Source organism: Symphalangus syndactylus, chromosome 8 (assembly GCF_028878055.3).
Source record: "Symphalangus syndactylus isolate Jambi chromosome 8, NHGRI_mSymSyn1-v2.1_pri, whole genome shotgun sequence".
In the NCBI taxonomy this organism is placed as follows: Eukaryota; Metazoa; Chordata; class Mammalia; order Primates; family Hylobatidae; genus Symphalangus; species Symphalangus syndactylus.
Window position 1 is genome coordinate 20,172,939 of NC_072430.2, and position 13,105 is coordinate 20,186,043.

The 13,105-nt window shown below is 35.5% G+C and overlaps 1 protein-coding gene across 10 annotated transcripts in view; it reads right to left on the reverse strand.

Moving 5' to 3' along the window:
• The window catches only part of VRK1 (VRK serine/threonine kinase 1), a 368,204-nt gene that overhangs the window by 281,361 nt on the left and 73,738 nt on the right, over positions 1-13,105 (reverse strand). For 2 of the 10 annotated variants that reach the window (XM_055288233.2, XM_055288234.2), the window contains exons 12-13: positions 8,172-8,262; positions 3,393-3,615 (exon numbers count right to left, since the gene is read on the reverse strand). The exons of 7 other annotated variants lie outside the window; for them this stretch is intronic. In XM_055288233.2, the coding sequence (XP_055144208.1) occupies positions 3,584-3,615; positions 8,172-8,262 (123 nt within the window). In that variant the 3' untranslated portion in view covers positions 3,393-3,583. Of the gene's footprint in view, positions 1-3,392; positions 3,616-8,171; positions 8,263-13,105 lie in introns of those variants that run through there. One more of the 10 variants, XM_055288235.2, reaches the window with a different exon arrangement.

Here is a 13,105-nt window from a genome sequence, read left to right on the forward strand (position 1 = left end):
TCCCAAAGGTCCACCTCCAAAGACCATCATCTTAGGAGTTAGGCTTAAACACAGGAACAATGCAGGGGACACAAACTTTCAGTCTATAACCCTCAAGGATGACAAAAATGTAGGTTGGGCACTCAGATCTACTGGGCAAAGTGTTAACTGACAGATTTTTGCAAAGCAATTTCATAAGTAGCCACAACTTTTCATTTCAGTCTTTGACCCACTGGCTCCCTTTTGAAAATCTAAGAATATTCATATGTCAACGAAGATTTCTGCCCAATTTTGTTAAAAAATATTGTTTATAATATCCCAATACTGAAAACAACTTGAATGCCCAATAATACAAAAATGGTCACGAAAGTATCATAAATTCATTTTAAAAAGTTAAGAAAACATAGAAGTTATATTCATAAAGTATTTATAATAACATAAAAAGTATTTAATGTTAACTTTAAAAAGAATATAAAGCTGTATATGAAGTATAACTATTTAAAAATAAAAATGCATAGAAATGACTGAAGAAAATGTGTCAAAACATTAATAGTGGTTGCCTGTGGGTGGTAGTATTATCGCTGGTTTGTCTGTTGACACTTTTCTGTATGTTCTAAATGATATAAAATGGCCATGTATTATTAATACACCCTTATAATCCAATGAATATAGAGCATTAAAACAGAATTTTAAAGAATTAACAAACATACAATGTTCAACTGTGGACATATGTATCTCCCCACACAAATACAAATACATTGTTTATATTTCCACCACTACTTTATTGCTATGCAACTTGGGTCTTTATATGCACACTTAATTTAGTAATTCAAAGCAATAATCAGGGTTTTATAACTGGCTTATTAGTGTTTGTCTTAGATCACTATTGAAGAACACCTAGAAGCTATTTTACTTCAGGGCTTAGTTAGTTACCAAAGACTTATCTAGAAACTGTAGAGCACATACACATCCTGTTGTGTGAAGGACAAGAGCCTGGCAGGGGTGTTGATCCTCAACAGACTAGAAAACCTCAGCTCAATAAAGACCTAAAGAAAATGGCAGAGAAGGCAAGAGAAAATGGAACCAAGAACATGTTAAAATATGGAAGCTGGATTGAGAAAGAAAAAAAAATGGCAAATCCACTCCATTCAGGGATTGGAAAGAAAATAAAAACAATGCAAGATAAAAATACTAAACATAGAACTGAAAAGTACAAGAAAAAAAAAAAGTAACTCTGAATGACGAGGTTGCTTAACCATTTCTTAAAAGGGGAGTAGAATAAAACAATACAACGTAGGGAATAAAATAGCCGAATGAGGGATGTAGCTAACGAATCAAACTGGCTACTATGGCTAGTAGTTTTTCATTAATTTCTGTAGCCCTGCCAATATAGTAACATTCAAGAAAATGCCCACACTTATTTAAAACAATAATGTGAGGAAATATTTGTTTTCTTAATATTTAACCAAGTTTTCCATGTTTTTATATTTTGAAAAATAAGGAGGCTACAGCATACACAGAAAAACATATCACACACAGTTTACTCTATTTTAAGCATTAATGTGTTTAAAACAGAACTTGAGAGTTAATTTAGGTGTTACAAATAAACTTGGGGGATTAACACTGATGAGTACTAAAACCTAACATTCTACAGAAAGCAGGAGGAGCCTCTGCCCAAAGTCAAATTTTCTAATCTGTAAAGATATGTTGCTCTAGAACTTCAGGAGGCATTAAAAGGTTAATCTTCAAAGGAAAGTCTGTAGATGTTTTGCATTTTTCAGTATCTAACCATTTCAGTGATAAACGCTTCATATGACAACTAAATATCCACATACCCAAAGGACTATAAATCATGCTGCTATAAAGACACATGCACACGTATGTTTATTGCGGCACTATTCACAATAGCAAAGACTTGGAACCAACCTAAATGTCCAACAACGATAGACTGGATTAAGAAAATGTGGCACATATACACCATGGAATACTATACAGCCATAAAAATGATGAGTTCATGTCCTTTGTAGGGACATGGATGAAACTGGAAAACATCATTCTCAGTAAACTACCGCAAAAGGACAAAAAACCAAACACTGCATGTTCTCACTCATAGGTGGGAACTGAACAATGAGAACTCATGGACACAGGAAGGGGAACATCAGACTCCGGGGACTGTTGTGGGGTGGGGGGAGGGGGGAGGGGGGAGGGACAGCATTAGGAGATATACCTAATGCTAAATGACGAGTTAATGGGTGCAGCAAACCAACATGGCACATGGATACATACGTAACAAACCTGCACATTGTGCACATGTACCCTAAAACCTAAAGTATAATAATAAAATAATAATAATAATAAATCAGCTATTCAAATCAAAAAAAAAAGAAAGCCAAAAGTTACAGTCTTTGTAACTGGTTCATAGTTTCTCAAACTTGGTATAACCTTCACAATTTCTGGTATGTCCATATCCCATCTGTACATTTACTTATTTTTTTCCTCAAATCGACTTGCTTTTAAAAATTGAAATACCTAATTTAGGCTTGTCCTAAGTAGTAGACAAATCACCAGTTTAATGTGCTAGCTGTATTTTGAATACATATTAAAATACCTAAATATTTAAGTGATACTATGTCCATATACCTCTAAACATACTGTGCATGTTATTAAGTGGTAAGGCATGCCATCCATCAGAAAATATAGTCCAATCCCAATTTCTCTGACCAAGAAAACTTTGAGGAATGAATCATGAAATTGTTCATAAATGTGTGTGTTGTTCCCAAGGCAACTAAAAACATTTGAGATCTTAAACTTTCTGACCACTGAAACTCTGAAGTGCTTGGTTTACTGTATAAATACTACATGCTATTGAAAGTGAAACAAAATTTTTAGAAAAATAAACTCCCGTGAATGAATAGGCTCTATTAATATCTAGTTCATAGGACTTCCGTAGATGAAGCCAGTCTTTACACAATCTTTAATCACACCACTTGATCATCTGTCACTTGTTTTCTTGTCATACCGCTTGCATACTGACATAATTCTTATGTAATCTTTCATATATGTAAATTTTCTCTCTCGTGGATACACTTCCTCCACTTTTTATTTCATATTCCTTTCCTGTCTTTGTACCTCCTGGCTCATACAGCAGGTGCTTAATAAAAGATTTTGGAACAGAACAAAATCAATACAAACCAAACCTTACAGCCACAACATACTGTGCATTTGTATCAAACAAAAGAGATTTTTAAGCTTTGCATTTCCTTAAAAGTGAGGACTTTGTCAAACATTTTTATCCACTCTGAGAAATGTACAATGATTAGAAAAGTGCGTGTCATAATAATTTTCATATATATGTACTCCAAAACATCACAAACACACGGCTTTGGAATAACTTACGGAGTATAACCTCAAGATTTTGAAATTTCATAAATTAGCCTTTAATGAATTGTACAAAATATTTTTATAAAAAAAGTTAATGTTTTCTGAACACATGGGTATTTAATTATTACTTCCACCTCGCAAGACTCACATGAAAATAAAACAGTTCAAATAGAAAAGGAGAAAAAAGTCAAAAGAAAACAAAGGCTGGTTCACAGCATCTGAGTTACTTCTGGACTCTCTTTCTGGTTCTTGAACCTTGAAGAAAAATCAAAGAAACTGAAATCATTAATCAATAATTTACAAAAGCAAAAGAACAGAAATATAAATATCCCTAAATATAGTTATTAACATTTCAAAATCAAATTGACTCTGGTGATTTGCAAAGATAAAATTGACATACAAAGGTATGACTGCTAATACTCTGAAAATCTTAGAAAATTGGGTCATTTTTTAATATGTCAAAAAACATGCCGACAAAACCTACCTTCTCTTAAGCCATATAAAAATACTTTGACTGATAAAACGTATCTAATTTTTACTAATACTGAAATATTTCTCTCCAAAATTTAAATGTGTTGTAAAATTTAAAACATCATCTCCAAATATAAACTTTAGCAACATAGATAAGCATTCATTCCTTAGGGGGAAGCGATGAGGTCACGCATGTTATGAAAAGCAAAGGAATGAGTTGCTTTTTAAAGCCTATTACCTACACACTTTCGGCAGGAGAGCACTGGGATATACTGAAATGGAAAGTCTTTTCCACTAGGAATTACACAGGTCCCAAATGAGTAGCCTCCTAGAAAAGGATCATATGTGATACTGGTCTAAGTCCCTTATGACAGTTCCTATCTAACTATTCTTGGTTTGGAATAAATCAGTGACTCTCTACTGGGGACATGGGAATTCTGCCTCACCGAGACATTTCACCCCACCTACTACTCTTACTCCACCTCTGGGTGCAGCAGTTAGCCTGATCACGGCTGCCTAGTGTTGGCAAAAGAAGCAGGGCCATTTCTTTCCCACTGCCGCATGCTATGCTCTCCCAGGAAAAAGCAGGGACCCCAGAGTCAGGGACAGCATGGTGCTCATAATTAATCAATGACTGCACGAGAAAAACCAAAAGATCAATACTTCTTTTCTGAAAAGCACAAAATATTCTTTGAATGTGGAACAAAATTCTACCATATGTATCTAAAGGTTTTCTGATCATGAGTTTTAGTTACTTAACATGAAGGTCAGTTTCAAAACTAGCATTTTTAATTTTTCCAAGTTATAGTTTCTATTCAATCACCATACAGTTCAATGAAAGCAAATTTCTTTTTTCTTTTTTTTTTGAGACAGAGTCTTGCTCTGTCACCCAGGCTGGAGTGCAGTGGCGCGATCTCGGCTCACTGCAAGCTCCGCCTCCCAGGTTCACGCCATTCTCCTGCCTCAGCCTCCCGAGTAGCTGGAACTACAGGCACCCGCCACCACGCCTGGCTAATTTTTTGTATTTTTGGTAGAGACGGGGTTTCACCGTGGTCTCGATCTCCTGACCTCATGATCCGCCCGCCTCGGCCTCCCAAAGTGCTGGGATTACAAGCATGAGCCACCGCGCCCGGCCGCAAATTTCAAGCTTATATGAATATCCTTTTTTCTGCCACTCATCATACATACCCTATATACTGTACTATGATTGATTCTAAAATTTAAGTTTTTTCTTAAATTTCTGTAACATGGCCATCTATTAAAAATATCCCACAGTAGATTTTTAGGTTTTTATTTCAAGAAATTTTATTTTTATTATTATTATTATTTTGAGAGGGAATCTCACTTTGTTGCCAGGCTAGAGTGCAGTGACACGATCTTGGCTCACTGCAAACTCCGCCTCCTGGGTTCAAGTGATTCTCCTGCCTCAGCCTCCAGAGTAGCTGAACTTACAGGTGCCTGTCACCACCCCAGGTAATTTTTGTATTGTAGTAGGACTTAGACTTTCACCATGTTGGTCAGGCTGGTGTCGAACTCCTGACCTCAAATGATCCACCCGCCTCGGCCTCCCAAACTGCTGGGATTACAAGCATGAGCCACTGTGCCTGGCCTATTTCAAGAAATTTGAAATTAATTCTGCACAGAAAACTGAAAATGCTGTGATAGTGAAATTGGCATAAAGGGTATTACAAAATCAAGGTCAATAATCAATACTATATCTCCCTTTCAACACATTTTAAATCTTTAACCACACTACAAAGAACACTAAATTAACAACTATAAAGTTATATTCAAATAGCATTATTCTCATTAATGTCTTAATTTGCCATTTTACTCTGAAATTAAATATCACTGCTGCTCATCTCCTTCAATCCAAAGTTTCTCACTGCAACTCAAAGAGCTACTACTGCCTGGAATTTATTATATAATCAGTCCTACGTACCTTGTTGACTTTGCTGCATAAATCAATTCAATATTTTCCCTAATAATTCTGATTGTTACAAAAAAATCTATCTTTTTATCTCTTTAATTAAATATATAACCATTTTCATAATATACACTACTGGCAAAGGGTCCAATCAGAAGACTAATGTATATAATTTGATATTTGGAAAATAACATACAAGTTTGGGATGCTTTTCTATGATTTTATAATGCAGTAGGAAAAAAAAGTAGGAAATTTCTTTGTAGGGTTCCCTTAAAAATATCTACTTTTTGACTAGTCATGCTTTCTCCAAAGATTCCTCAGGAATGGTCCAAAATCCAAGGTTCTTAAAAATAATGCCAACAAAAGTAGCCTCCATTTTATGAACAGGAGGGGGGAAAGTACACCAGCCATAAATATCATGGCTATATTAGCTAATTTTTAGCACAATTCTGAAATACTGGCATGATTTTGAAATGCCAAAATATTCATGATTTTTACAGGCTCATCATTTTGTGAGGGGAAAAATTACTTGCAGCAAATAACCAAATTTTCTCAACTGGTAAAAATTATGCCTTGCATAAAAATAAAAGGATTAGAGTCCTCTGTTCTTGAAAATCATCCCATCACCTCCTCTCTTTATTTGAGAAAACCTACACAATACACATTTTGAAAGCTTTCAGAATGTGTTCTTACACAACAGACCCCCAACTATTCAAAATGAGTTTAGGTGTATCAAGAAAATTATACACGTTTTTAAAATGGTCTAAATAGATATTAAAGGAAAGTTGCTCCCATTTTGCTAGGCACAGCATTCTGAAAGATCACACAGTGAGAAAAATCTCTTACCATATTGTAAATCATAAATTGTGTTTGAAAATAAAATTGTTAATGAAGAAACTGACATTTCTAAAGCTGCTGTTAGAGGTAACCATTCTTGAAACATGTTTATGACACAAAATCTTAAAGCCCTAAAACAGTGTTCACTAAATTGTACTATGTATCTTAAAAATTAAAAAAATCAAATGTAATAATGTGTCTTTTCCTTCAAGTTACTTTTAAACTGATAAATTTAAAAATATACATTTACATGAACTCTTGGCTTTTTCTTTTTGCTGGAAGCAATAACATTTTACCATCAGATAATATTTCTCTCGCTTATGATTATTTTGATAGTAAAATACCTTAACTCGCCTTGTACTTTAGGGGAAAAAAGTGAACTGTAATGGGGGAAATAAACAGCATTTTAAGAACAACAATTTTGAGTTTATATGAATAAGGGTGAATCTGATTATTCTTTATCTTCTGAAAAAGTTATGTCAAAAAAACTGAATTGTTCTCCTTAAATTATTTATGACTTCACTATACTCTTGTCATTAATAAAATAACAAAAATACTAATATATTTTCTTATGGGAAAAAGCATCAGTAGAAGATCTTACACTAAAAATTTAGGTTAAAAAAAAGTTTCGTAATTATACTAGAATTTAAAGGTGTTTATCAAAACAAAAACCCTTGATGCTCATTAAGCAAAGTTCAGGTAACAAACGATATCCAGGCAGTCAAGAGAGGGATGAGTCTTTCTGATGCGCAGCTGAGACTCTGCCTTAGACTTAATGAGTGTCAATCTCTCTAGAACAATGCAGGATCTTTCCGAAACTAAAACCGCCAATTTTAAAATTTAAGCCGGGCGCGGTGGCTCACGCTTGTAATCCCAGCACTTTGGGAGGCCGAGGCGGGCGGATCACCAGGTCAGGAGATCGAGACCACGGTGAAACCCCGTCTCTACTAAAAAATACAAAAAATTAGCCGGGCGTGGTGGAAAAAAAGAAGAGGTTGACAAACTTTATAAGGAACAATCAGGCAGCTCAGTTGCAACAGACCCATGTCTGACCCCTGACACTCACTATCATACCCAGAGTTATGTGGGATCAGTGTGAGGAAGTGGAAAGACATTGGCCCGACAGTTAAGAGTTCTGGTCTCTATCACTAACCCTTTCACAACAGCTCAGTCATTTATTTTATTTATTTTAGAGATGGGGTTTCTATGTTGCCCAGACTCGACTCAAACTCCTGGGCTCAAGTGATCCTCCTGCCTCAGCCTCCTGAGTAGCTGAGACTACAGGCACATGTCAGTCACCACGCCTGGCAGCTCTGCCATTTAATCATTCAGTGTCTCGGGTTCCAAATCTGCAAAATGAAGGAAGCTTCCCAGTCTCAACGTTATAATTATTGTGGAGAGAAAATAATCTAACGTGTGTATAAAAGACACCGCAATACATACTATATAAAAATCTTGTGGTATTTTATTATAAAATCAAAAGGTCATGACCCAAATAGTTGACCCCTCAACTAATGGGAGGAAATGAAATTTGTGTTTATGTACAGAAGCAGCTAGGCAAAACTGTTCAACTTACGGGTCTGTATGGCCTCCTCTGTCTGTGTGTTTGACCATTCCATATCTTCAACACCAGGTTCCTTGCTTTCTTCAATTTCTTTCTTTCGCTTCTTACATATTTTAAAGAGAGAGAGAGAGAGATATCTGACAGTCAAGTAAACTACAAACTCACCACATATTTGTGTGTGTGTATAAATGTATATAGGTGTGGGTGTGTCAAAACACACAGGAAGAATATTCTCAACTTCAGGACAGTGGTTACCTAAAGGAATGGATGACGGATGGAAGAAAGGGGGAGTACAAGAACTTTCAACTAGACAGTTAACCCAGATGGTAGATATATTTGTTATATCCACCTCTAACTTTTCATGCTTTATATACTTCATTATTCAAAGCTATGGTTTAACCATCAGGACTAATCATACAGAAACTCTTTTAAAACAAAATGTTTTACAAACTCACGATCACCACTCAGGCCAATGATACTCTCCACATTGTACAACGTGGGTGGGGTGGAGAGAGGATAATCTGATAAATGGAAAAAATGTATGTCTTGCCCCATTTATTACATCAGTGTTTGTACCACATAACATTGGTGGTAAAATTCTATTTATGAATCAATAATGAAAAACTTGTAATAAATGTTTCTCTTTTAGCATACTTTTTATTAAAAGTTTAAGAGGGCCATAAACCTTACCATACATGAATAGTCTTAAAAGTACAAAGCTCTCCGAAAATCTCAAAAACCGTCTGGATTTCCCACATTCTCTTGGGCCTGTCCTATTTTTCTAGTGAAGTGTTATTTAGGAGTCAGTGCTTATATTCTGTCACCATCCATTCTTCCCAAATGTTCCTTCAATTTCATTTTATATCTTTCTACCACTACAACATTTTCTAACAGGTCCAGTCCTGCGTTCAGTTTCTAAATTCTCTAACATCTCTATACATAGGTAAAATTATAGAGGGGCATTAGTAATAAATATAAAACTTTGAATTTTTTATATAACTTTATCTTGTGTAGTTTCAAATTTAAACAGGTTAAAATCCAAATTTTAATCCAAAGCTTCTCTTGGGTTGCCTAAAATAAGTCTCTATCATTTAGAAAACCATCTGATATGCCCCAAATCTCACAGGTTCACAACGCAACAGAATGTCCTCATTTATATTTTCTAACAATTAACAATAAGTTAAACTTCATCTGAGAATGTTCCTTGCTGCAGGCCATTTTGTGTACAGCTAGAAAAGAGGATAATGCCTGCTGACAGCACATTGTTCCTTTTCCTAATGGCAACCATGGGTTCTGTTCCAAAGAGAACTACATGGGAAAGCTGAATTCTATTCAAGCCACATTACCTTAAAACCTCCAAATGGTCAGAACTGTTATTATCTATGTATTACAATTAATCCCACTGTTTCAAAACATTCTTAAGGTGGCTGTGGAAAATTAGAACTCAGAGATACCCACCATGTTCCTAAAGAAAATGCTTCACATATACAAAAATAACAACTTGACTGAACCTTGAGAAACTTTCAAAGGCATTCATTTAGCAGATTTGTATATGGAGGTATTGCCTCTCAAAAATAGCTGTAAGAGTGGCTATAACTTCATATAACTGATGAGAAAAGGGGAGAATGCCTTACATCTTTCTTTTCCAAAGTGTTGCTTCATGATTACCATCTAAACCCTGCTGGGCTGAACAGATTGGTTCGATAATTACATACAATAACTGCAGTGGGCAGGTAACCCTCAGCTGGCACAGGGCAGCTCCCCTGTGAGAACTTCCATATGCAAACTGCACTGATGGAGTGCATTAGGTACATCTTTCCCGCCGGTGCACAGGCCTGATTAACGCCAGCCAAGACTCCAAGGTTAGCATGTCAGCAGATTTGTGATGCATTAGGCAGGAATAAACACAGACACTTTTGTTCGTTCAGACCAAAATTAAGGAGGAATATTTCAGTACTATATTGCTTTCCATACAGCAGAGAATGCATTTTCCAGTTTTTGGAGAGCAGATTTTTAAACGCTCATTATAAAGGGAGCTAGCTATCCAATACATTCTACCCAAGAACCTAAGTGCATTCATCTAGTTTTCAAGCTTATTTAATAAAAGGGGGCTTTCTTAATCTCCATGCAGGTAAATTACATAGGAAGGAAAATCAGACAGTATTCAACCAACAAAAGAAACACCTGTGCTTTAAGCAGTATGCATTAGGTAAAGCACTCTACTGCATTAATCCACACTTCAGCCAGGTAACTCCTGCCCAACTTTTCTAACAATGTACGTAGTCTGCATAGAAAAAGGGCCAGTGGTCTACAGACCAATTAAAAAAAACAAAATAAAACCCTTCAAGTTTAGTAGTACCTAAGTATGTTATCAATTTTATAAGGCAATGAGTAAAATTCTAAGCAATCTGCTGCCAGCTTCTTCCTTCTGAATCTTTCCGAATGCTTCATTTTGTTATTTGTCAACATCCTTAGGCTTCAGACAGTGCATATTTTGGTTCCTTTTGAACAGAAAAATGGCTTCACAAAGTGACTATGCTAATCTCTGATTTTTGTCACATTCTGTATCAGGTCTCACAGGTGCCTTTGCGTTTAATATGAAACCAAAACATTGTATGATATATTAAAATAACATAAAATAAACTTGAGTATTCTTTTAATTCAGCACAGCTAAAATATCTTCAAAAATTAGATTTCAAAGGGCACCAGCATATATATTACACATTATATTTTTGAAGTGTTCAGATATGCTAAAGTTTAGTTAATTAGCAGCTTCTCACTTCCAATTTAGAAACAGGAAGACAAATAGGCTAGATGCATTTGAACTGATAATTTACTAATAGTCTAAACATCGATTGGAGACCTGCTGTAGACTTAAAGCTGTTTTAATAGAAAAGAGAAAAAAAATCTTCAGAAGCAAAAACCAAAGACCAATTCTTTGCTTCCCAAGTCAAGCATCAAAAGATCACCTCTAGGTGCTTTCAACAGCTTCTAAGAAAAGCCAGTCAGATTCATGGCTGTCTCTAAGAGATGAGTACTCGGGCAGTGTTATTTGGGTTTTGCCCACCCCTTATGACAAAAGTCTACATGTCTACTTTAGAAACTTCAAATATACAGCCTAAAAGTTTTAAAATGCTTCATATAGTACATATAGAACAAAGAACTTTTTTTTTTTCTTCTTAATTTTTTTTTTTAACTTTTGTTCTTTTTTTTATTTTTTTATTTATTTTTTTTTTATTATACTTTAGGGTTTTAGGGTACATGTGCACAATGTGCAGGTTTGTTACATATGTATCCATGTGCCGTGCTGATTTCCTGCACCCATTAACTCGTCATTTAGCATTAGGTGTATCTCCTAATGCTGTCCCTCCCCCCTCCCCCCACCCCACAACAGTCCCCGGAGTGTGATGTTCCCCTTCCTGTGTCCATGAGTTCTCATTAGAACAAAGAACTTTAAACACTGCACTAATCAGTCCATGTCACTACACTAATCAGTTAATCTATTTATTTGATTAAATTATTCCATTCCCTAACAGTGGTTGAAAACAGAATATTAGTAGTAACTAAAAGAAAAAGGACACATCTATGACGGTTACAGCAAACATGTTATTATACCACAATATTTATGAAACTGATAGATTTAGTTAAAATCTACTATATATACAGAAAAAACTGAAACTAGGGACAGAAAAAAGCCAGAGAATGTGCTCAGTATTTCTCAGCTGATGGTGATGAAAAGACTAGAACTCAGAGCTCTTTATTCTTATTGCAATTTCCTTTCCACAGCACTATGCTGTCTCCTATGTGAGCTTTCAGTAGGAAGCAGCAGTTTCTAGTTGCTGTGTTCTTAATGTATTTTTTTCTAGAGTTATATTATAGTACATACATTTGTGTATTTCATGTAAACTATTTTCATAACCTCCTCTATTTCTCTTCTACTATGTATGCTCCCTGAGGTTACGTAAGGACTATGGTTTTCTTCATTTTTCCAACCCTTAATGAGCTTGACACAGTGTTTTGCACATATACAGATGTGCACCTGTAGAGTAACTATTGAACTATTCTTGTAATAAAGAGGTAATTTCATATCTTCCTCTAAGTCTCTCAAAAACTGTAATATTTGAATGGACATTAATTACAGGTATGTTTTAAGAAAATGCAGAAAAAGGTCAAAGATAATTACAGGGAGAAGAAATAAAAAGATGGAGAGTTAGGAAATGAATGAATGACTTGAAAAGAGACAGACAAATTTGAGGAATAATCTAAAAATATCCTGCTAGAGGCCCGGCGTAGTAGCTCACGCCTACAATCCCAGCACTTTGGGAGGCCTAGGTGGGCGGATCACTTGAGGTCAGGAGTTTGAGACCAAGTTGGCCACATGGAGAAACCCTGTCTCTACTAAAAATACAAAAATTAGCCGGGTGTGGTGGCACACACCAGTCCCAGCTGAGGCAGAAGAATTGCTTGAACCCAGGAGGCGGAGGTTGCAGTGAGCCAAGATCACACCAATGAACTCCAGCCTGGGTGACAGAGCGAGACTCCGTCTCAAAAAAAAAATAAAAATAAAAATAAAAATTTGCTAGAATTTATTAAAGTGATTTACTATTTTCAATGAGTTTCAGTGATGGAGACTCTAATAAAAATAATGACTATTGTAATTTCCTTCCACAACAGCAATGACCTCCATCTGAACAGAGGTGAAGATCACCACCACGTACTTACTAAGCATCTACTGTGTGCCTGGCACTGTCATTTGCAAGCTGAAAAATAGACACTATAAAATAGTTAAAGCAAAAGAGAAACTTCATCTTTTATAAAAACATTAAATACACACACGTTTAATTTCTGCAACTATTGTTTTGAGGTAAGCACTATAAGAAATCCTTTTAGGGTTCCATAAATGAGTGTTCTTACATAAGTGTCCAGTGTAATCCCACTAACATGGA